The sequence below is a fragment of the Crassostrea angulata genome, chromosome 7 (genome assembly GCF_025612915.1).
Source record: "Crassostrea angulata isolate pt1a10 chromosome 7, ASM2561291v2, whole genome shotgun sequence".
NCBI classification, from domain to species: Eukaryota; Metazoa; Mollusca; class Bivalvia; order Ostreida; family Ostreidae; genus Magallana; species Magallana angulata.
This window is the reverse complement of record NC_069117.1, coordinates 33,422,067-33,447,242: the sequence shown is the minus strand read 5'-3', so window position 1 is coordinate 33,447,242 and position 25,176 is coordinate 33,422,067. Positions and strand designations below refer to the sequence as shown.

The 25,176-nt window shown below is 33.6% G+C and overlaps 1 protein-coding gene across 6 annotated transcripts in view; it reads left to right on the top strand.

Moving 5' to 3' along the window:
• Window positions 1-1,294: 1,294 nt before the first annotated feature.
• The window catches only part of LOC128192936 (uncharacterized), a 38,001-nt gene continuing 14,119 nt past the window's right edge, over window positions 1,295-25,176 (top strand). Inside the window, exon 1 of one of the 6 annotated variants that reach the window (XM_052866029.1) lies at window positions 1,295-1,441. In XM_052866029.1, coding sequence (XP_052721989.1) covers window positions 1,394-1,441 — 48 coding nt within the window. In that variant the 5' untranslated portion in view covers window positions 1,295-1,393. Of the gene's footprint in view, window positions 1,442-1,797; window positions 1,844-8,231; window positions 8,608-8,970; window positions 9,234-20,596; window positions 21,759-24,358; window positions 24,610-25,176 lie in introns of those variants that run through there. The other 5 variants (XM_052866036.1, XM_052866034.1, XM_052866033.1 and 2 more) reach the window with 5 other exon arrangements.

Here is a 25,176-nt window from a genome sequence, read left to right as displayed (position 1 = left end):
GAACTCTTTTCCATGCGTAAAGATGTTGACCATGCGTAAAGATGTTGACGTCATTGGCGTCGGAAGCAAATTAAAAAGAGGGGACTGGAATTATCAGAAATCTTGACAATAAAAAAAAACATATTAAAAAGGATGATGGTTGCATGGTTATGGTAATGTCTAACTTTGCGAAATATGTTGGGACTATAAGTCCCCCCCCCCCCCCCTTCCCGGCTCCGACGCCTAGGCGTGTTGAGGTATGCCTAAATGTGTTGTGCGCTCACAATTATAATTTTTACAGAAAAAATTGATACACTTCTTGCTAACCTTTTCAGATTTTTTTTTTTCAGATGATTAGTCAGAAAACCTGTCCACAGTTGTCCTTAGTTCTTCTTTCACTATATAAGCCTGTATGGTGACTCCTCTTTTTTCAGTGTTTACTATCTTACCAATCTAAAAAAAAATTATATCTACAAAAACCCAGTTCATCTTAGATCGGATCATGGTTTAATTATAAGTTTAAAGAGTCTCACAGTACTGTAGCTCGATTTTGTTGCCATTTGGTAAAGATGGGGCACTGTGAAAAACCCAACACAAATTATATGACGTCTTTGCTTCTTTTTCTAGTAGATTTTTTCCGTACATTACAAATGATATAAAATGTTAGCCAGTGGAGATAAGAATGATGACTTGTTTAACAGTTTATCTCATCGGGTAAGAATTTTATGAAGTTTTAATATGGTATCAGAATTTATGGATCACCCTGTCTCATGGCAAATCATGAGAGATCAGATAGATAGATGGATAGATGGATGGATAGATAGATAGATGTACGCACATGAAGTACGGTGGGTCGGCGTCATACCTGTTATTGTTACATGTGTAATTTGGGTTACAGAATCTGTATTTATTTATTTATTTATTTTTACTTAAATGTACACATACTTCTACGTTCGAACGTTTAAAACCATATAAAATAACTGTGAATGCATCGGCGATAGAAATCAAAATTTACAACGACAAGTTTAATTCCCAATCTCCCATTTGACTATTCATTATGCAAAATGAATAGTGTGTGATTATTGTTGAGCTGCTATTGTCAATATAATATGATTCGATCTTTGTGGAAGCTCGCTTCCTATACGGAGGGGGCTTTCTATACTCTTATCTCTTTAAGAGGCTTACAATAGCACTGTGTTTGAAAGATTTCTAATCCAAGAAATCTTTTCCAATAACTTGAACATGTATTTCTTTTTCAAAACACAAGGAATGTATCCTCTTCATATTTACAACTCGGATTTTATGAATCGACCCAAAAACAAATATTTTCAGAACGACGACGACCGGGTGCCTGTTTCTTTGACGTTACACCTGTAAAGTTTACCTGCAGTTCTAGAGCTATGGTACCTTGAAAATGATCGGGAAATCGGTACCTGTGTACGATGCCCGGAGCTGGCCTGTGGTATGTAATATTATAATAATCATTATAAGGTCCCCATCTAATCGGAGTATCAAAAAATCTGCATCCCTATAATCGTGTGCTGATTTAGATTGGAGGGGGGGGGGGGGGTTATGGTCTGTATATAATGACGATATTATGCATTACCAGTATACTGGGATTTTAGTTCACTGTATTCCGAACCACCCCTAACCCGTTCTCTCTCTCTCTCTCTCTCTCTCTCTCTCTCTCTCTCTCTCTCTCTCTCTCAAACATCAAAGGATGAGTCGCCTTGTCGCTTAATCAAAGAAAGATAACTCTATCATTCACAAATGCTCGAGCTCGAGATACATGCAAAAAAACGAAGCAAGTTATATCCCTTGAATCAAGAAAGCATGGATCAAAATAAAAAGAGAATCATCTTTCGTAAGTTAGTAGTAATAAGTTAATATGTTAGCAGGAAAGGGAAAATTATCTTAATGTTGACAATTGTTATCTTGTGCACACACTACAAATAAACACTGGATAGCAATAATACGGAAAACCACAGGGATTCTTCACCGTGGTATTTATATTTTTCAACTATTCTACACAAGTCTCTGGGATATAAACATTGACAGTACTTTAGACAGGTGAACACACTGATTTGATTTATTAAATTACATGTATTTATAATCCAGGTACGATCTGTGTTGGAGCGGATCACAGATTTGATTTAAATTGGATTAGGGACCACTTTAAGCATGTTAAGGATGTTTTGCACACCTCCATGTCGACAAGTTGTGACTTAACATATCTTCAAACTTTCATGGCGTGTGCATCCTGAATGCTAAATCTCAGCCATTGGTATCAGCCACTGGAGGAGGTTAAGGTTTTTGGAGCGGGTTAAAGTTCATATTTTATCATGATATTTTTCATTACTATATTGTATCCTATGATATTATATCATATGACACGTACAATATTATATTTTGTTTTCCCTTGGACTGAAATGTCACATTTTCATTGGTTTAAACATAGCACGTGATTGCCTCATATATCTCTATATTTGTTCTGTGAGAAATAATCTTGTACATGGCTTTGCGTAGATCATCGCTATTTGTGAATAGATATGTCGCTTGATAGTCCTCGAGAAAACAAAACACTTATTAGGTTAGTTACTGACTCACTACGGAAATATATTGGGTTGATCAATCTCATAGAAGGCTCGGCTTCGCCTCGCCATCTATGAGATTGATCAACCCAATATATTTCCGTAGTGAGTCAGTAACTAACCTAATAAGTAATAGTATCATATGGTACAATATTGTAACAATACATAGAGAATGATACATGGCAAAAACTGTATCCCACCCCACATCAATACTCAAGACTCTGAGATCACCACAAGGGCCAAAAAACAGAGGATTGACATGGCCGAGGTTTGAGTATGATTTTGCTAAATATTGTTGTTTTTATTATATATTTTAAAAAGTATCTTGTTTATGGAGAAACAGTATCCATTTTTATTTTACTTTTCCTTTCTTAATTTTCCTTGAAGCGGCTATTCTTGACGCTTAAAATGTAACATGACGTCATTTAGGGTGAGTTAACCATGCATCGGACACATACCTTGGATCGGACAACTTTGGTTAAATGTGCAAAAACTCTCATGTGTTGTTTCGTATATTCCTGAATTAGAACTAATGAATTCTATCATTATTAAGAATTTGACAGTCACATTGTCAGAGAAATAGCAATATAGGCGTTGTAAAATGATGTCAAATATTACACCATCATTGAAAATTTAGTTACTAAGATTTTACACTAAAGCATTATTTGAATATTGTGCATTTGATTGTGAATTAGTAAAAATACACTCTCTGCCAATTATAATAATGAGAAAGAAGTTTTGGAACAAAATGTGATTAAAATAAGTTCATGAAAATTTGAACAATTAATGTCAAGGTCATTTTTGCTCCACTTATTCATTTTACCATGGATCGGACACAAATTAACCATGCATCGGACAGTTTTCAGTGCAGGATTTCTTCTAATAATAAGGATATTATGTGTCCATTCATTGTGATGTACATTAGATGTGAAGTAAAATAAGAATTTTAAAAATTATTGATACAAACATTTTCCTCAGACCACCTAAAATTCAAGTTATATGGACACAGCCTTTTTAATCCAAAGTTTCTTGTAGGAGCTGGCATATGATAAAGAACCCCCTCATGATGAATATTCCTTTAAACAGAAACACTAGTCTAGATTCCTATATGTAGATTTGAGGATTTACATTAAAAGAAATCTGAATAGCAATTGAATAAATTTGTTTTTTCTGAACCTTTGTATATTAGCATTAAACCCAGAAAATGTTGTTATTTTTAATATCTGCTGTATAACTGTCCGATGCTTGGTAAGTATTGCTGGATCCATGGTGAAATAGTCCAACACTTCATTAATTTGCTTAATTTTCGTGAATTTTTAACAAATTCACGATTTTTTCTCCAATAATTAAGGAAGGGGAAAACCTGTAACTTTTAAAACCAGTTTTATTTATATTTGGACAATGTTTGATGCGTGATCAATTTGATTCAAAGGGAAAAAATCCAAGGGTGTCCGATGCATGGTGAAATCACCCTATAACAAATTGTTCATGTCATGACATCATAGTTCAAGGAAAGGTGTAATAAAGATGTGATGAAGGGGTCGGTAAAATAAAGGGTGATGATATGGGGGATGTGATAGAGGTGCGTGCTACTGTTCATATCAGCGGTGCAAAGTATATAATAAAGTATTGTATAGTAGAGTATTGATAAACATTGTGTCATACGATACAGTTTAAAGAAAGAGGGGGGGGGGGGGGATAAAATAGCACAATTGCCCATTTTGGTTTAGTCTAAAATCCAATTTCAAATATATTCAATTTTGAATATTCTAACAAGCAATAAGAGTACAAATAAAAATATGCTTTGGTGGTATTGAACCCACAACCTAAAAAGCCTAATTCTATAAGGTTACTTAACGTCATGTGCTCTACACTGCGCAATTTCAGTCACATCAAAGTACAATGTTTAAATGCTGTGACTTTGGCCACAGATTTACAGACTTGTATTATTTTTCTAAAGTTCAATTGTTGGGATACAAAATAACATTTTTAATGTACCGGTATAATGGGTTTGTTTTCCATTAGACCTTTTTTAAACTATGACAAAAATATCGTTCACAGACCCAGTCTATAATAGAAATTAAGGCATTGAAGTTCTAAAAATGACACTATTTGGAGGCTTTGATATGCATATGCAAGTTTAAATCGACACACACTCCAAGTATTAAACATATTAAATCGTTACAAATCAATTTTATGTTAATTATACATTGTTTTGAATGATAGAATATTGTATCATATGATATTATACGATATTGTGTTTTGTTATACTTTCATGTTAAATACTGAAATCTGATTGGTTTAGACGCAGTTCATAATCTGTTCTATTACCCTCAGCGTTAGCAACGCACTTAGCAACGGGTAACGTTACAAATTGTTACATGCGCGAAAATCATGCGCGTACGGTTCGCCTTAGAATTCACGTTATTCCTATATCTAAAAGCAGTGATGTTTTCTTTAAAATTAAGACATTCAGTATAACAAAATAAATAGTGCCTGTTTGGGTGGGTAACAGTTGAAATTGACACCCCGAGAAAACCATTGTCAACCGACGCAAAGCGGAGGTTGACAATGGTTTTCGAGGGGTGTCAATTTCATCTGTTACCCTCCCAAACAGGCACTATTTATATAATACCACACTACAATAAACAATATTTTGATAAAGATTATTAACTATGATATTCATACAATACGATTGTCAATATCAATAGATTTATTAATGTGTAAATTTTCCTGTAGGGTACCTCTGTTTTTTATTTTTAGCATACCTGAATGGAAGGTTCAAGTGAGCTTTTCTGATCATCTGTTACTGTCCATTCATCAGTCCATCTGTCTGTCTGTAAACTTTCACATTTTGGACTTCTCTGGAACCACTGGGCCAAATGTTTTGAAACTTGGTTCATAGGATCCTTATGGAAAGAAGTTGTTCAAATAAAGGGCAAAAGCCTTTTTAAAAGGGATATAATTATGTAGCAGTGAAAATAGGGTGTGTGTCTTAAAAACTCTTCTTCTCAAGAACCAGTGCACCTAAAATGCTAGTACAAGATTCTATATATTGTGATTTTGAATTTTTGATACCGCAAAATATTGAATCTGGGTTCAAAACATTATGCGATATTATGAACCTGGCTTCAATGTTTCGCAGTGGAATATTAAACCCCCTATAAAATATTGAACTCTGGGTTCAAAATACCTGGTAGTATGGAGGCAATATTTTGAACCCCCCTCCTATTTCGAATACCCTTTGGAGAGTGGGTAAAAAATATCATAATTGCGACATATTATTGAACCCCTGTTCTATTTCCAATTCCCACTGCAGAGGGGATTCAAAATATGGTGGTGAAATATTGAAGCACAATCCTATTTCCAATTTTCATTGGAGAGGGATTCAAAATATTATGGCAGCAATATTATATTGAACTCCTCTCTGATTTTGATTGCTATTGGAGAGGGGGTAAAAAATATTATGATGTGATATAATGGACTCCCTTCCTACTAGTATTTGATTAGAAGTTAAAAAACATTATGGCTGCGATAGATTAATTATATAAAAGCCCCCTCCTATTTCGATTAAATTGCATTTGGAAAATGGGGTGCAAAAATATTATGGGCACAGTATATTGAATTCCCCTCCTATTTCCAATTCCTTTTGGAGAGGGGTTTCAATATATCATGGCCATAATATTTTGAACCCTCTCTCCAATGGTACCTATAAATAGGAGGGGTTTCAATATATCACGGCCATAATATTTTGAACCCACTCTCCAATGGTACTTATAAATAGGAGGGGGTTCAATATATCACGGCCATAATATTTTGAACCCACTCTCCAATAGCAATGAAAATCGGGGGGGGGGGGGGGGGGGGGGGGGGGGGGTTCAAAATATTGCGACCATAATATTTTGAACCCTCTTTTGGATGGGTATTGTAAACAGAGGGGGGGGGGATCAATATATCGCCGCAATAATATTTGAGCCCTTTCTCCAATAGCAATGAAAATCAGAGGGGGGTTCAATATATTGTGGCCATAATGTTTTGAACCCCCTCTCGAATGGGAATTGGAAATAACTGGGGGTACAATATTTTCACTCCCTCTTTAAAAGCTTTGAAAATCAGAGGGTGGTTCAATATACTGGTATCATGGCCATAATATATTAAACCCAGGGCTCAGTTTTTTTGCAGCAATATTTTTAACCCAGCTTCAATATTTTGCAGGGTTCAAAATATTTTATGACACCAATAGACCTTATAAAACCTATAAGCTAATATTTGATGCATCATTAAAAGAATAATATCTCAAATTTCAGAAATTTATAGGCTCCTATCATATTTACTAGATTTTGACATTAAGTGGAATTCAGTTTTGAGCCAGTCCTGATGAATCTGGATGCTAATTAAATCCTAATGCTCTGTTTGATTCAGGATGATTTTCAGTGGGCACCTTTGTTGAGAATAAACTATCCATCGGTTGTTGTCATGTTGTTGTTGTTGTCATAAACTTTTCACATTTTGATTTTCTTCTCTTGAACCTGTGGGCAAATTTCAACCAAACTTAATACAATTAAAGCATAATTAGGTGAAGGGATTCAACTTTGTTAAAATAAAGGTCCACCCTCTTCCAAGGGGAGATATTCAGGAATATTTGAAAATTTGTTGGTATTTTTCAAAATCTTCTTCTCATAAACTATTAGGTCAGAAAAGTCGAAACTTTTATGGAAATATCACTAAGTAGTGTAGATTCAAATTTTTTCAATTCATGGTCCCCGGGAGGGGGCTTTGGCAGCAATGGATGGTCAAATATTTACAAAGGAATATAATGAGAAAAATCTTATTCTTTAAAACCAATAGGCGTGGAAGAAAGCTATTGTATGACTCAATAAACCTGATTATATTATGGCTTTTGTTGCTCAGGTGAGCGATGTGGCCTATGGGCCTCTTGTTTATCTCATATTTCTAAATTTAGGGCATTTTGATCAAAATTAGAATTATCAATAAATTTCACAGGTATATATGACTGTACAAAGAAAATGTGTACAGTAAAATGATGGTGTTCATTGATTCCCGGAAGTCTAGTGATTTTTAGCTCTTTAACCATTTGTAATTCTCCATAATTGTGATTTTTGGCCCTTGAATATTATTTAGAATTATAATATTATATGATTTTCTATGAAGATATGCAGGAACAAACCTATAATTAGTAATATCATACCTAAAATTGTTATTTTAAACAAAAATGACATTCAAGATGAAAATAAACATTTGTTTATAAGTAGTAAATGACTGATATTGTCTTGGGAGACGTCAATACATCTATTGATTGAATGTCTTATAGATGTACCTAATTACTTCACCATTGATAATGCATGTGTCACTATCGGCACAAAAAAGAAATGGAGATGGTTTTGAAAATGAATACAAGGCTACATGTAAAATATATCTTTTTTGAACAAAAATGAATGGTTATCTAGCTGGGGTATCACATTAACAATGTTTTTTTGGGGGGTTTATTTCTGAATATTGAAACGCCTCTGTACACGGCATCATTGGGTCTGATATCTAAACTTGAATTCCCTGCGGTTTCAAACATAGCATGCAAAGTGTAAACCTTAAACCACCATTATACCGAGGGTCTTTTAGATTAACTGTTCTGTCCATCAAAATTGGTGATCACATCGGCGGTTCAAAGAGTAATTTCATACACCAGAAGCCATGTTATTTTGGGGATGACCTACGAATCTTGTGTATAGATTACAGGGAAGAGATCACCGAATTTCTGTGAAACTTACGGTGTGAATTCTGAATCATTCAATTTATGTATATATAAATTATAGTGGAACGGCATGACCATATTACGCGCTAGTGGTTAAATAAAACTGGAAATGAAATTTTAAGTATATAGGAAAGTGCCAAGTGTTTCTTTGATTGCAAAGTTAAGGGGGTAAAAATTGTGGGATTTAAATTGCAATGTAAGCAAATGAATTTGGAAGGAATGAAATACCTCTATTCCAACTCTGTGACAGTAATTTATCTCTGAAAGGTAAGTAATATCTAGTTACAAATCATTTAAATATTATTCAAGAAATGTGTCACATTATGTTTAAAATGGAGACAAATTGGCCTGCATGAAATATCCTGTAACTAGAACAGCTATATTGACGAGATATTGTCATAAAAGCTAGAATAAAAAAAAAAAGGGGAAGTGGCTGCATGATCAATTAAACCAATGGCCCGGTGTTGACAATAATGGGGTCCTAACATTCATCATACTCTTTGCCGCCTATGGCTGAGGTAAACACTGCCAACCTTATAGCCCGAAAATGGACCGACACAAAGGGAGCATTCCAAGGATTTAAAGGTTGAAAGGTCATCTCTTGGCTTATCAGCACACAGGTAGTCGAATTGTTCGGGATTAATATTTGATCGAACTTAAAAGGAGTGATAAAAAATCATAATTGGGATTACAATAGTGCCCAGACGGGGTCTACATACTTTTTTTTTTTCTCGGTTCTTTCTCGGGACTGTTAGTCTTTAGTGTTGATTTTGGACAGACGAGGACACAGTCTGTGTAAGTTACGTCGTACTGAGTTTATATTGTGACTGTGTGTTTTCCCACAGGATTATAAATGTGTGTATCAGAAAGTGTTCATCTCTGACATAGTCCAGGTAAGAACATTGTATGCACCTGTCCCTATGTCTGTGTATGTACATGTATGTAAGAGGTGATTACCTGGTGGTCTAGGTACATGTTTATTTATCTGTTTGAACTCATTAATCCAATTAATCCCATCTCATTTATCTTGATCTTTCATGACTTGTCCAAAGATTGTCCTTGGACTCTGATGTTGTTTTTCTGGTATTCATACATAATATCCATTTTTATGTATTGTTTAATTAAAAAAATTTTTGTCCACTTCCCAGATGGATCCTCTCCCTAAATAAGTATTCAGATACACAATCCAGCTGAATTTTAATATATATTAACCTAGTACCAGTTCCATCTATTAATTACTAAACTTGAAGTCTGTTTGGTACACGACAAAGAGGATTGCATGTTGATTAGGACTAGACGTCTTTTTTTATCCTTTTAGGCCACACCAGTATAATTCATTGTTCGTTATATTGGACCCACGTGCTCGTATGTAAGCAAAACTAATTAAATAATTTTAAAATTTCCCACTTGTAGGAAATTCTGCTCTGTTTTCCGTTCTATTTCTGCACTATTTTTCGTATTTTAAATCGTTTTAATTTATAAATCACAAACAAGTAGAAATTTATTTATGTACCGCCTAAAAATAATAATTTTATTATCTAATTGCTTGCGTGGTCATACTTGTTTCATTAGATGTCCTACGAACAAGAAATTATATTGGTGTGGCCTTATGGTTTCATTCATATGAATTAAAAACTAGAAATTTTAATCATTTTTCTTTTTAGGTACAGGTATTCACTTAGAAATCTTAGGCTTAAATTAAATTTTTGCGGCCCACTGTCACTATTGGAGCTTTTCCAGCAGTTGAAAAATGTTTATACATTATATGTAAGAGAGAAGTGGAATTTTTTTCATATTTTAAGAGGCAAACAAATATATATGTTATTTCTTGTATCAAGAGAGAGCTTTATTTCGAGTTAACACTTTCATGCATTTGTCAAAAGTAGTATAAATTTTGATTTTGAGATCTCATTATGCCAAAATGGAAAATCTTAACTTAAATTTATCAGTCTTAAACAGATTAAATGTAAAGAAAACGGGTAAACACTGCAAACAATGGGGGGTTTATGCCTTCAGATTGATTTTCTTTGATTATATTTACATCTTGCTTCTATTTAAAGACAGCTGTACTAGTGTTGACTTTCAAAACCACACATTCCAACGAAAACTTGTTTGTATTTGCTAAATAATTGCTTCAGAGACTGTAAGGTTTTAAAGTAACATTTATTATACTAGTGCCTTACTTGACAAGAAAAAATGGGAGAACAGCTTGGAAATCAAAGGATTAATTATGATTTCTCGTGATTTCATACTGCATTGATTTCAATGTCAGATGTCACTCATGCAGGAACCATTTCATCTCTCGATCCTCCTGTTCTTGCTATTCAAACTTTTGTTTTAAACACCCCTCTCACCACCACCACCACCGCCATGACCAAGAACTAACTTGTTAGCTTAGAAGATTGTCAAAATGAAATCATATGACGTACATTTTGATTAAAATTTACATGGTCAGTTCCTGTAGTTCATTGGTATTCATTTTATAATTTGTAGTATAAATTGTTTATATGACCTCAATTTCAGTATTACAACTGAATTCCAATTATATACTTTTGTAATTAATATCATAAAACTGCATCTCATTGATAAATCATGATTTCATAGAAAAATTTTCTCTTAGAAATCATGAGGTAATACATTAATTCTTCAATTCTTTCCTGAATATACTAAGTACAATGGCGGATATAATCAGTCGTTTACTATTCTTTCCCATGGAAGTGCCAACGTCTCAATAGCCTGTGTTTGGACAGATGCCCAATATCTTGGATTTTAATGCACAAATTCATAATATATATCCTGTCTGCGACTTGCTTATGTCAGAAATGGCATGCATTCAAGACTTTTTTAAGGACCGTTGTCATACAGTTATTAATGACGGCTATTTAGACCAGTACATTGCATGTTTTGTACACTTAAATGTGAAAAATGCCTCTCTAGAATGTAAGATTATCAATTATCTCCATAAGAGTTGAGATTATGATTGTAGGGGAATTAAGATTTTTTTCACACACTTACATGATCAAATCAATAAGACCCCTTTGCAATTTTTGCGTTGTCTTGCATATATAATTGATTAATAGTAATTTATATATCCCAGTGCATGGTCTTTTCAAGAGTATTTCACTCCCATACTGTGAATATCTATGATTGCTGCCAATTAAAGGTCAAAGCCATACTAGTGTGTCATTGTGAACTAGTGGTGTGTTCCTGCTAGCGGTATAGTTCCTTGAGTATCTATTGTACCAGTCAACAGCCCCCATTTAGTTTCTTTTTCCACTCAATTTCTACATCCAGTCCCAACCTCAAAGTCCAGCAGAATAGATAGACAATTAATGAACGATCTCAACACTAGATCTAGCTACATGTACCGGTACTCTGAATTAAATGATCAAGTGAACAATGTTCAGTACAATTATTAATTAACTGCAGTGTACGTATTGGGTAATTGATATTCATAGATAAGTTATTATACTTTTCAAAATGCTCTTTGAATTTTGTTTTGTTTTTGGAACACAAACTTTATTAGCAATATATACATTGATACCTCGCACTTTCAGCATTATACACTAAAGAATTGATATACGGTAAATGGTATTTTTGAAAAATGTTAACAGTTTTGTTCCATTGTTCTGGTTTAATTACATATGAGCGACTTTCACTGTAAATGTTTTTCTTCATATAATAGTTGCAGTGTTCGGTCCACGTTTTCCTTCCTTGAGATTTTTTATTCCTTTTTGGTCTCTCACCTCTTTGCTCTTCAAGGTACCCTGATCTAGCAAATACAAGTTCGGTTAAAGTCATATTAGGAAAGGGGTCATAAAAATTCACAGTGAAGTGATAAGTCAACAGAGAGATAAGCACACAATATGGCTTCATGGTCTTGTTTGATGTACAAAAGATATTTTTTAAGAAGGTGCTAATTATGGGAACCTTTGAAGACCCAAAGTAAATGACTGACAAAGAAATCGGGTTGAATTCAAGTTGTATAATGATGCTCTTCAGAATGTAAGGTACCCTATGGACGACTTTGAATATGATGATTGTTACCTTCAACCCAGAGAAATAGACACTTGTTGGAAAGATTGTCTCCATTAACTTCAAAAAGCCATTTTGTACCTTCACGCTCTCTATAAATGGGATTAGCTTGGGAAGATTTCCAATAAAATTGCATTCTTTTATGGAGTCCTGGACGTTAAATTGTATCTCCCGTGGTGATGAGTGCTATATAGCTGCCACAAGATCTATACTGCTTCAGAAAAACAAATGTTAAATTGAAAGGTGGTTCAACTCTCTTGATCTCCAAATGGTATATTGGGTATGTGACCAAAAAAAAATTCATTCTTCTCTTGAAAAAGCCAGCTAGGCCATGCAGAAAAAAGCCACGTAGTCCAACAGTACTTTGAGTTTTACTGTGGGTTTATGTACTAGTATATGGACTAATTTTTAGACAACATATTTGTTTTATTAACGTTTGTCTAGCATGCTTGTTGACATTTGGTCTTTATTAATTACCTCTGTCTCACACTTTAGCCAATTATGAAATATATATCAAACAAAGATCGATGGCTATAACTTTATTGGTTTGTTGCATCATGGACAAAGGGATTACATGTGGGTACAAAGAGCATGCATACAGACTTTAATGTTTTATGAAACATTGTCAATATTTAAATTTATGAAATACTTCTTATATCATGTTATTTTTCCTGTTAATTTTGAATAGTTCAAGACATTTTCATTGTAGCAGAAAGATAATTTTGAAAGTTTTGAAAATAAAAATGTTTCCCTTAAGTTAGCTAACTTGTATCATCAGTTTTTAAAGAGTATAATAAATTTCTGAGTGTTAAACTAATTTTGACTGTTTGTGACTTCATCAGGACTATGGCTGTCTTATCCATGTTGGGTCCATATAATTTTTCTTGAAAGGCAGCAACGTTACTCATTCTGACAAACAAAGGGTCTAATAAGGTCTTAAATTTCAGTTAAATCTGTGCATAGTATCCTGTAACATCAGGTTGAGTCATCCCTCCTTTTCCAATTCTAGAACCAAACGGATGAGTGGGTTTGTTTATGCGGTGCAATGGTTGATAATAAAGATCTGTATAGAGTTCTTCTAGTGCCTCTTCACTGAGTAGCTGAACTAATTTGATGGCCTTCTCAATGGAGGTTTGTTCAGTCAGAAGTTTTAATGACAACCGGGTATATTGCACCCTTATTGCACCTTTACCTAGGTTTTTTGTGATAAAGTGGGTTCCATTATTTTTCATACAATTCAAATTGAATTCTGTAGGTTAGCTGAGAGGTAAATTTGTAGATCCTAATGAAAGTAAATTAAATGAATTTTCAGGATATTTTATGTCAGAATGCAGATTGGTATAGTAGGATCTGTCTATTTATATATGGTACCTGAATAATCCGAAATTTAGGTTATATCGACTAAGACTTTAAAATTGTTATTTAAAGGGTTGAATTTTCACCATATGATAAAAAAAAAAGTTCAGTACAAAATAGTTTGTCAAATTTTAATGGAACTCTTTATCTACATATTTTGAATGAAGATGGAGTCTATTGTTGTTGCCCAGGAGATGCACTTGCTTACGTGAAGTACGTATTAACACATCTTCAAAATTGCTCAGGTTTTAATTGTCCTCATGGCCCACAACAAATTAACATGTTTGTATTAGTCCATAAAAGGAAAGCTTTCCTCTAATCATTTGTTATCTCAAAACTGCTGAGTAACTAGCAATACTTACCTTTCAGCACAAGTTCAAAATTAAGAGTCTCTTCATACACACAAGATATGTTTTGATAAGATTAAATAATGCTGAATGTGATGCAAAACAACATGAAACCAATTAACATAAAGCAGTTTAATTTCAATCATTTTATTTTTGGATAATTTGCTTTATTTTTTTATGTATTAATAACATAATAACTAGCAAATTTGTTGAATGCATATTTATTTATCAAGCTTACTGGCAATTAATTATGTCATATCATGCTATACAGCATAACACTGTGTGAAATATTGTTGATCAGGGGGAAATTCAAATGGTTGGTCAAAAATATAGCCATGCACACATATCCCTATAGATGCATGCAGCCCACCTGGGCAACAACAGCAAGCAATGAGGAAACACTGCATATTTTTTTCTTTTTAATTTGTATTATCTTAAATCTGTAATACAGTATTTACAAGTCTGTGAAATTCGGAATTCCCTCCCAAGCGTACATTAGGGTACTTAAATAGGTGGCGTTTGATTCCCCTATCAGTGTAAAGCGACTTTGCTGTTAACACGTAAAACAACTTAAAAGGTGAAGCAGATTAAGTGATAGATAGGCGTTTGGCACAAGATAAAAACTTCTGGTACTAACGGCAATGTACTTCATGCTCTTGTCAACAAATTTGACCTCTTTCAGCAGGGCAGGTCTTATTTATGACCCATCTCCTACAGGCATCAAGTTACGAGAGCCTTTTAAGCATGCAAAGTGAACATGCAATGTTTAAATGATATTGAAATGGCAATCTTTCTATGTAGAGTACATGGGTTGAATAGCGATTAATGCAACTAATTAAGCCATGAACTGATGAGAATTTAGAAACTATGATCTAGTACAAATTGCATGTTTGCTGATGAAGAGTCTGAGACACTATATAATAAAACTTATGTACTTTAATTTAATTACCTTTTATACTAGCTCTCAAAGGTTTATCTGTCCCGGCCTTAACCTAAGAGAAAATTTGTAGAATATATAGGTAAAGTAAATACCTGGTATACATGTAAATAAATAAATACCAGATGTTATTCATTTTGTGATGAATGGAATCAGACTTTACAATGTTTTGCAATAAGCATGAGTAGAAACTCTCAGTGTTCAAGGGCCCAGCTGAGCACCAAAGCAAGTGTATGAATTTGTAGGTGTTCACCATACTTGCCAACCTCCAACATGTGAAAATCTGGTCATGACCAGATTTGGAAAGTAAAAAATCTGGTCATAGCGCGTAACGACATTCACGACATATTTATCATGCATTTCATAGGTATATACAATAGAAATATGTGTTAAAACTTATGTGTAATACATGAACTTTATTGCAAAGAAGCATTTTAACTAACAGTTGCTGATTTGAATTTTGTAAAGTGATCTGACACAGAAAATGGTAGGTTGTGTTCAGCTGAAAAAAAATGCAAAAAGAGTTTCTGCTACATTAACCTTGCTTTTGGACTCTGTAAATGATGGCATGAAAGTTGTAAGCGACTTGGAAGGCTTTTGTGTATTAAAAAGCATTCAATACGTACATGACTTAGCGTTTTTGAATGTTTAGTCAGATCATTTTGAGCACAAAATCCAATATTCAAATGTGCGTTACATAGAACACAAAAGCCTCGTTTTGTACTCTATTACTTTGTTTTACCTATAGGAATTCATTTTCCCAGATATGTTGATAGGTACAAAAATATCGTTTTCTTTTTGTTGGTTTTGATTCCGTTGGCCCCGATGAAGACCTTTTCTTAATTTTTTTTTATTTTAATTTAAACATATTTTATTGAGTAATCAAATGGATTAGGCAACAGGCATATCCTATATAAACCCTCTCCAAAAGACCTTTTCTTGTTGGAAGCCATCACACTTAATGATTTAAACCTTCGCTTAGTCAAAACAACTCACGATAATAATTACACTTATTAAATAATGTGTCTGTTATAGCCATCGGCATTGTTTACACGTTACGTAAATCCAAGCTTAGCTTGGGTTCATAACTGGAAGTCAAACGCGCAACGTAATTTACGAACCAAATCCGGAAATCGGGAGATTTCGGGTTGTTCGACAAAAATCGGGTGAAAAGCATGACCCGCCGGGTCATAAAAAATAATCGGGTGAAGGGTTGAAAAATCGGGTGTGACCCGACGAAATCGGGTCAGTTGGCAAGTATGGTGTTCACCAGAATCTGGTGGTGTCCCGTTGTGATTAAAATCTCAATGGAATGTTAAACAGCAAACTGCCAGACTTACAGGATATCTGCGATTGAAGAACAGAAAGAGGTCTCATGATTTGGGTTGCTTGTGATTTTTACTTTGGTAAAAATTTTGATGTCATACAATTTCACTTCATATTTTCAAATTTTGAAAGTGTATATTGGTTATTGGACAATTGTTTCAGGATATCCAACATTGATTTATTAGTTTGTCAGATCTTTAACCAAAAAAAAATGTACTGTGCTATTTTCATGCCATTGTTAAACTTGTTGCACAACACAGACTTATTCTTCATTTGTTGTCTGATTTATACAATCTGCCAAATTAATTTCCATTTTCATGCTGTGCAATGTCATGTTCTTGACATGCAGCGCATTTCCTCATAGTTTTGAAAAGTGACTCACTAATTATTACTTCAACCATCAAAAAAAAAAAGCTATAACAATCAAATTAAACAAAAATTGAGAACAGTACAACCTGCCTAACTTAAAATCGGTTTAACTGATGTATCATTCAATGTCATTTGTCTGGAGCAGTTGTTTCCTTTCCCTTTGGACATTTTGGACCCATTTAATTCCACTTTTACTGTATAATAAAATTAAAGGACCCTTTGAGGGGGGTACGTCACATCTCAACATCTTGTAGCTGATCTGCTGCCTTGTACAGTTAGAGCTACAATTTATCCCTTCCTTATCATACTTGTTAACCTTAAAGGGGTATTTTCAGAAATTAGATTACATAATGTTCATGCGACATAATTTTTTTAAAAATTTAGATGGCCTTAAGGTAGAAACAGCTCGTATTCAGGTTTTCCTGTCCAGCTCATTCATTTTCGGATGTTTTTTGTTTGTTTTTTGTTTGTTTTTTTATAAATGCTGCACTATTTGTTGATGGTTTGATTTCCATCTGAAAATGGATTTGAGTGTAAGGTTTAATATTTTGATAAAACTTAATACCAGGAATGCATATGTCACACACTTTTATAAGCTGTCAATATGAAACACAGTACATGTAACTATTTGTCTGATCATATGTTTTAATGTTGCTGGTATCAGAAGAACTTCATGTGTTGTAATACATTATGATGTACACAGCATAAGACAGCCTGGACTGTACTTTTAAAGGGTACTGCAGAGTAGCAGGTAATTACATGTACTTGTATTTAGAATTGTCATATAACATTTGATATTCAGCAATAATGGAAATCTTTCATAATTTTAAATGAAAATAAATAAGATAGACAATCTTCTTGTACTTGTGCCTTAAGAAGTTTTGACTGTATAGTAAGTGTTACCTACTCCATAAGAAACCTGCACAAGTTATACTGTGTTCCATTTTTCAGTCACCACACATCGTGTATATATAACTGTTGACTTTAAAAAAAAATAATTGAAAGATGTTAAATTTGACAAACACAAAACACAGTTCAATGGCACATGAAGATTGATAAGCATCGATTGGCTTTAAAAAAAGGTGGTCTCTGAAAAATGTATTATGATGCATGAAAATATTTATATCTTTAAATATCTAATCATAATGAGAGTTCATGCAGGAGAACCCCAAACAATGGAGGGTGTAGCGATTTAGATTGCGTACAAATTGTATACGTGTTTAAAGTTCATTGTACTAAAGAGCGATCAGGCAAAAACTGTTGTGATTTAGTTCCGATGTTTAATAATCTCACGATCAACTTCAAAATTTTTGATTGAACAATCTTATTCAACAAGGTAATGGAACAGATATTGAAAGGTAAGGCTAAAGAACAGGTATTGAAAACCTAAATTTAAAAAAAAAAAAAAAAAGAAAGAAAAAAATGGGGGCTGTATTTATTGTGTAGATGTCTTGTTTTCACGCAAGGTATTATCTACGTATGGTATCTGCGTTTTGAGCTGTTTTAGGGGGCTGACTTCTCTGATAGCCGATCTCAGGTCCTGGTGACTCGTGTTTTGCGGAATTACGATATTCTTACACGAAGCTTGTCTGATGTGGGTGGTACGCTATGTTACAGTAATTGATGGGAAAAAAGCACCCAGAATTTGTTTTTTAAGGTTTTAACCTGCAGAATTGTTGAGTAAATTAAGGCAGGGAACCTCAATGAAAACAGCTCAAAAAGTCACAAAACTTGATAGCGTTAGAATTGTAAAGTCACGATATTCATGATTCATTGATAGCTTGTTTTTAAAAAAAAATTACAGAACAAAAAAAAAAAAAAGGCTCAAAATTGAATCGTCAATATATTTTACAGGTAGTTAAAAGAAACCCATATATTTTCTTATTTCAAAGACATGACAGTTTTACATCATAACCTTGTAACTACAATGTATTAATGGATCTTATTTGTTGAAATCTACATTACTAATACAGCATTTGGCCAGTATGGTTTCATCAAATGTCATTACGGGAAGTCTTTGGGTTTTGTTCCTAGCGTGCGAGTCTAGTGGATCATTGCAATACGCTTAATCCTCTGTAATTTTAAACAAGATTAAGGTATTAACTCCTTTACAAAGTATATTCAGTCATAATATTAAATTAAGTTCATTTGGAGGTGTTTTACCCGAGGACGCAGTCTTGCCACATGGGTGATTTAATGCTGGTAATTGGCCGGCTTTACTGGCTGTGTTGACTGTTTGTTTCTTCTAGAGATTTCAAACACCTCAAGAGTTTTCATATGCCAGGTGTGAAGTAGGCATAAATTATCTCACAAAAGAAAATATTCTTTATTCAAAGAGTCAAACTTAATCTTTCAGTTTGTAAGTCACTTAACCTCACACATACTGTCAGCTGAGTCATTTTATATATGAATAAAATTCTAAAAAATGGCTTTTATTGCTCGAATTTAGATTATTAATTTAAAAGGTTTTTTTTAGAGATAAATTTGTAAAGAAGTATATACACATAACTTGAAGGCTAAACTTACCTATATAGACTTTAAGTTTTCTATACTGAAAACTATTTTTTGTATTTGCTTGCGAGTAATTTTCATGAGGTTTGGGAGAGCCTCGGTCCTCTTTGCAAATATTTTAGAAATAAGGTATCATTTTTTTATGTATATCAGGATATAAATATGGGTCGGTCACGTGATCAATTCCCAGGTTTACAGATATTGGATAAGTACCGCCGTACTGTTTAACAGACAATACACTGTATTAATTTTTAGGAACAACTGCAAATTTCAGGACAAAATTCAGAAACAAAATCCTAGTCAAAAGATTATAGGTCTTTTTCGAGGATAAGATAATTTTCTATCGGTAATTCTAAGCTTGAAAGGTATATGTTGAAATAATACAAGTCTAATATTGTTAAGAATTATTCAGAACCTAGGACAAATTAAAAAAGGTAATTAAAATTATTAAATTATTTTTAGTAAACTTAAATAATTTTTAAAAGATTTTGTAATTCTTTGGATGTTTCTGTTTCTGTGAAGAACTTTTCTATATTTTATTTATTATGAGCTACAGTTTCCACATTTCTGATGGGTTTTTTTTCCCTTCAAAATCTAGGGTATAAGTTGTGCATATGATCATAGTCTAATTATGACCAGTATAGATTAAAGGTGATTTTAAGTCCTCTGTTGAAAAAACTTCTACTGTAAACGTACTATATTTGGCAGTGTATTCTATTTAGCGCATTTGGCGGAATGCAGCTTACGCTAAATCAAGTACGTCTCAATGCCATGCATATATGTATGAAAATTGTCACACTCAGGAATTACGCAAATTCAAATCCATGCCAACTAGTTCATAATTTCCGCTTAATATCCTACACGCCAAATATAATACGTTTACAGTATTTTAGGCAGAATACTTATGAAAATCTATAATAACATGGAGGGGATCCACCCATTAATGCATGTAAAAAGGTAATTTACCCAGCATACTCAGGGTCATGTTAATTCAAGATTGAATAGGAATATGTTACATTGAACAATTAAATCTAAAGCTAATGAACTTGCCTTTTAAACAGACTTTACATTATATACCAAAGTCTCAGCATGCAAATGAACTGATTTTTTTGTTTCTTTATGTTAATACATGTAGCCGTTATTCTACTCCCAAGTCACATTAGTTTTATAGAAATTGCAGAAGACCTTCAGTCTACACACTGGTTTTGTATTTTTATTCCTCTGTGGCTGTGACAATAAAACTTATTCAAAAACTGACAGCCCCCATACACTGAAGTTGCTAGAATTGAACTCTATTTGCATTTTGCAGTAGGAACATTTTCCCTTTGTATTTAACATACCAAGGTACAATTTGCATTGTGTATTAACTGTATATACTGGAATACTCCCTAAAGCGTGATCTTCCACAGCTCCCGCGATAGGGAGTCCATGAATTGTTAATGTTTATCAACGAGATGCAATCCACATTGAAAAGTAATTTGATGACACAACATGGTGTTCATATTTCTTTCTGGAATTAATGCACTGTTTTTATCGAGTTTTGGCATTTTCGGCGCTACCAAAATTACACTGTTTGCATGTGTTATGCAATTGTTTTGGTCAATATGTTTTTTCGCTGCTTTTGTTTTGCGGAGAAGGAATTTTGATCTGTCAGTGTCGACACTGTTTTGGATTGCACTGGCAAAAAGAAGTGTTTGTGCAGCTCATTCAATCTGATTGAATATCATTAATCGAAAGAATGAAGAAGTGCCCTGTGGAAATGAAGTGACTCAATTGTTTTTATTGATCTCTATCAATGCTCCCCTACATAAACTTGTCTCCTGAATGGCCGACATGCTAATCAGAGCTGGACATTGTCTCTCAACATTAATTATTGACAAGATTTTAGGTTACCAGAAAGTCAACCTAAGACATACCGGTATATAACTGTGTGAATTCAAACAGCATGGCTCCTATTCTTTCTATTAATTTGGAGTAGAAAAGTGACTTGTTTAAAAGTGTGGAGACTTAATTGACTGTACATTGATTTAACAGTGTGTGAAATGAAGGGGACATCCTGTGTGTTATTGATGACAAGAAAATGTAGTGCATAATAAAACTACAAATCCATACCAAATTGTGATTGTGAAAAGGAATTTGATCCATTCTGTCTCAAATATATAGGTTTTTTGCATACAAGTAATGATGTACTTTAAATTGTGATCGTATTCCAAAAAACTTATTTTGTGTCAGTGAGATAAACAATATGTGAATTGTTTCATATCGGAAAAATAGACTCCTGATCATAAAAGACCGAAGGTACATTATGGGAGATCAAAAACGGTTCCCACCTTTAATACCGAGTGTGGACTCTGGGCTCTGTCAAAGAAGGATTACTTCAAACTGACATAGATGTAACAAATTGAATGTGTAAACACCGGCATTTGTTTGTATAAGGCATTGTGACAAACTGTTTGTACCCTATCTAATACGTACGTACCAGGGTAATGGTCTGGTTTGCCTACACGGCCAATCCAACGCTAGCGACGGCCCAGGAGGTAATATATTGTTGTTCTCCATTTTCCTTGGGGAACCCTCCAAAGTCACTTTAAATTGTTAATGGGTTGACCAACACAAGAATTGAAATATTGTCCACTTCATGTTAGCTCGCTAATAGAATTATTTGGACTCTTGGTTAAATGTGTGGTGGCTTTATAAACATATGAATTGGTTGAGAAAAAAAAAGGAGATCCTCAAGTCCATATGATATGGTCAAGTAGGGAAAAAAGGGATGAGATTTGCATATTTCGATTTCAATGACCAGTGTAAATAAGAGAATTGGCATTTAAAGATGATATTTTGTCCTAGCTATCTTGTTAATTTTTCTGAACATACAAACAGAGTCAAAATATCAATTCATTTTATTCAGTGAAATATACAACAATACAAAGAATCTGTAAAAATATCATTGATTACTGGTGTGATTCATTTCTTGATTAGTATACACGTAATATTTTGATGAACCATCTTTCATGAATAGTAATTTATTTATTAATATTTCTTATGTGATTTGATTACTAGTACTTCTTGATTCATAGCCCATGTCCCCAATTACCATGTCCTCAAACCCCTCATAAAATATTTTTAATACCAACATATATACTTTAAAAAATACATCAATTACACAACCTAAAATAGTTGTAGATATGCCATACTCTTATCTTTGTCTCATCAAAACATTAATTAAACAATGTGCTGGTGTCAAGAAACTTTCGATTTCTTGATACATGTATAACCATTGCTGAGATGCTTTTAAAATATCTTACTCTGAATTTGATTTCCTTTGGAAAGATTGATATATGGGTTTGAAATTAATATGCTGCTTATGTTTCAAGTACTACTAAATAATGCTAATGAAGGACTTAAGTCCTTATATTGCAGACTTAAATTTGTACAAGCAGGAGTCCTACCACCGCAACTTACAGCTAGCTCCTTATTATTGGATAGCCATTTTGAAATCAATGCCTGCATGTACTCATACAAGTGATACAGATCTTAATGTGGCTCACTATATGGAATTCCATTTGAAACCCAAATGAATTGTCGTGCTCGACCCATTAACACCACTGAGGGCCCAAAACTGCATGTTTAAAGTGGTTTATATTTCCCCGGCATTTGTGAAACATGTGGTGTTAATTGATAACATTTTATATGTTACCTGAAAAGGTATAACTTGGATAAACACATTAGCAGGTGTTTCATGGCCAGCTACTTCACAGGCAGTTGTTCAATTATGATTGTACAGTACGCAGTTTTTGAACCTCCATGTTTTATGCACAAAGGTGTGGGAGCTTTTCATGTTAGATTTAATCAACTGCATGGCTGTTAATTTCAATATCATGCTTATTCATCACAAATTGATATAAAGTATATGGAATGATAAGCAATTTTAAGGGGAGGGGGGTAATGCATTACATTAAGCCATAAGAACAATGTATTCTTCAACAGCATGTCATCTGAGCATACATGTATATAATGGCAACTCCTAGCCTCTTATCTCTTCCTGTTTTATTACGGTAATACATGAATTAAAACTTACAAATATTCACAATTTAATTTAGACCTTTCCTCCTCCTCTTTGTTATTATCTGTTGGCTCTTTAGTGTGGCATTTAACTGAGGTATTTGTGACCTTATGCAGATATAGGAAAAAAATTAAGAATTTTAAGATGTGATGATTTAATGGTTTTTTCCCCATTACATTTCTCAAAATTTTCTAAACTTCAATGTCTCTAGCATTTTGAAATTCAAAATGTTGTTCATATCATATTTCATATCATTAACTGTAAATTAAATGTGTATCTCATGATTTATCTCCATATTTGTGCTGTCCTAAACTATATTCTGAAGTAAATTAGTCAATAAAGAGAAGTTTAGAGCTGCTAGGGTACCTACAATCAATGTAAATGAAGCACTGTAGTTGCTGAGATTGACCTGTATGCATGAACACTCTGTTATAGAAAATTAGCTTCTGTCATTTGCTCTTCAGAGTGTCAAGTCCTAAGTTATCAGTAATTAATGCTATCACAGGCAGACTAAAACTTTGAGAGTACTATTCATGTCCACTAATTAATTATTATTTTAGGCTGCTAATTAATTATCCACTGCAGGCTTTGTGACAGTTCAGCAATATAGTCATATGTAGAACTATAGAACAATTATTAATTGATTTTAGCACCAGAGTGAACAGAAAACTAGGTAGCTAGTGTATTGATCTAACACCAAGGTTTAGGAAGAGAGACAAATCAATCGTTAAATTCTGACTGAAGGTATTTAAAACCATGCAAGCTCAGTGAGGGACAAACAGTTGTATATAGATTTAAAAAAAAATCTCTTTCAAGGGAGTGAACTTTTCCATGCCTTAATTGCTCTAACCATAGCTGATGATGAAAATTAAATGTCCCAACTTTCCAGGCGTGAATTTTGCTTCCAGCACTGGAGAAGATTCTGAGTCAATAAGCTTTTAGATAGCTAGCTGGGACACAAGAACAAGGTCCAAATGGCTAATGAATTTAATTTTTTTTCATGCTCCCCTCGTAAAATTGCCATGATACGGACTTAATGACCTAGTGCTGTTTACAAATGGAGCTGGAGGGTCAGTGACAGTTATTGTATTCTGGTCTTCTGTCCTATACCCCCAGGCCGCGCTGTCCATGTATTATGCATGTACAAACACTTGCAGATAACACCTGTTGATAGTGGTAGCAAGGACATTGTCTACTCGCCTGTCTTTGTAGTGTAAGGCAGTGTAATTCTGCAGTTGATATACCTATAAGATATATGCCATGGGAATTAATATAAACTACTGGTAACATGTAGTTTATAGTCCGCGAATGGGCCTGAGAAAAAGGTAAATGATTTTTTTAAAATTACCATAATTTTTTGTGTTCATTTTTTTGTCATTAATGTGTCTCTATATATACTGCTGCAGTAAGTTTCTTCCTAAGACTTATGGAATACTTCGATTATAGATTTGACTTTGTTGTATCAAATTCATGCATTCTACCATGAAAAATGATTTGATATCAAAGATGTGTAGGAATTGTACTGATGGTGGTTTGGGGGCTTACCCTTTTCTTTTGGAATTACAGAATAACATACTCCCCTAATGGCATCCTTTTAAATACAAATTACTGATAATTCTTCTGCTTTCAAGTAATTCCAATGTCATCATAAGAGGAGAGGATATGATAATCCTTATTAAATTTATACTGAATGAATAAAAATGTGTTTAAACCACAGTTTAAGATATAATCGAGTATCTTTGCATGAGTATAAAATATAACATACTTTAATCAAGCAAGTAATTTCACTTTAATTCATTGCATTGAAAAATTCAGTAGTATATTGGATTCAGGTCTAGAATTACTTGCATGTATAAAAGTTAACATAAATACCATGATATTTATATAATGAT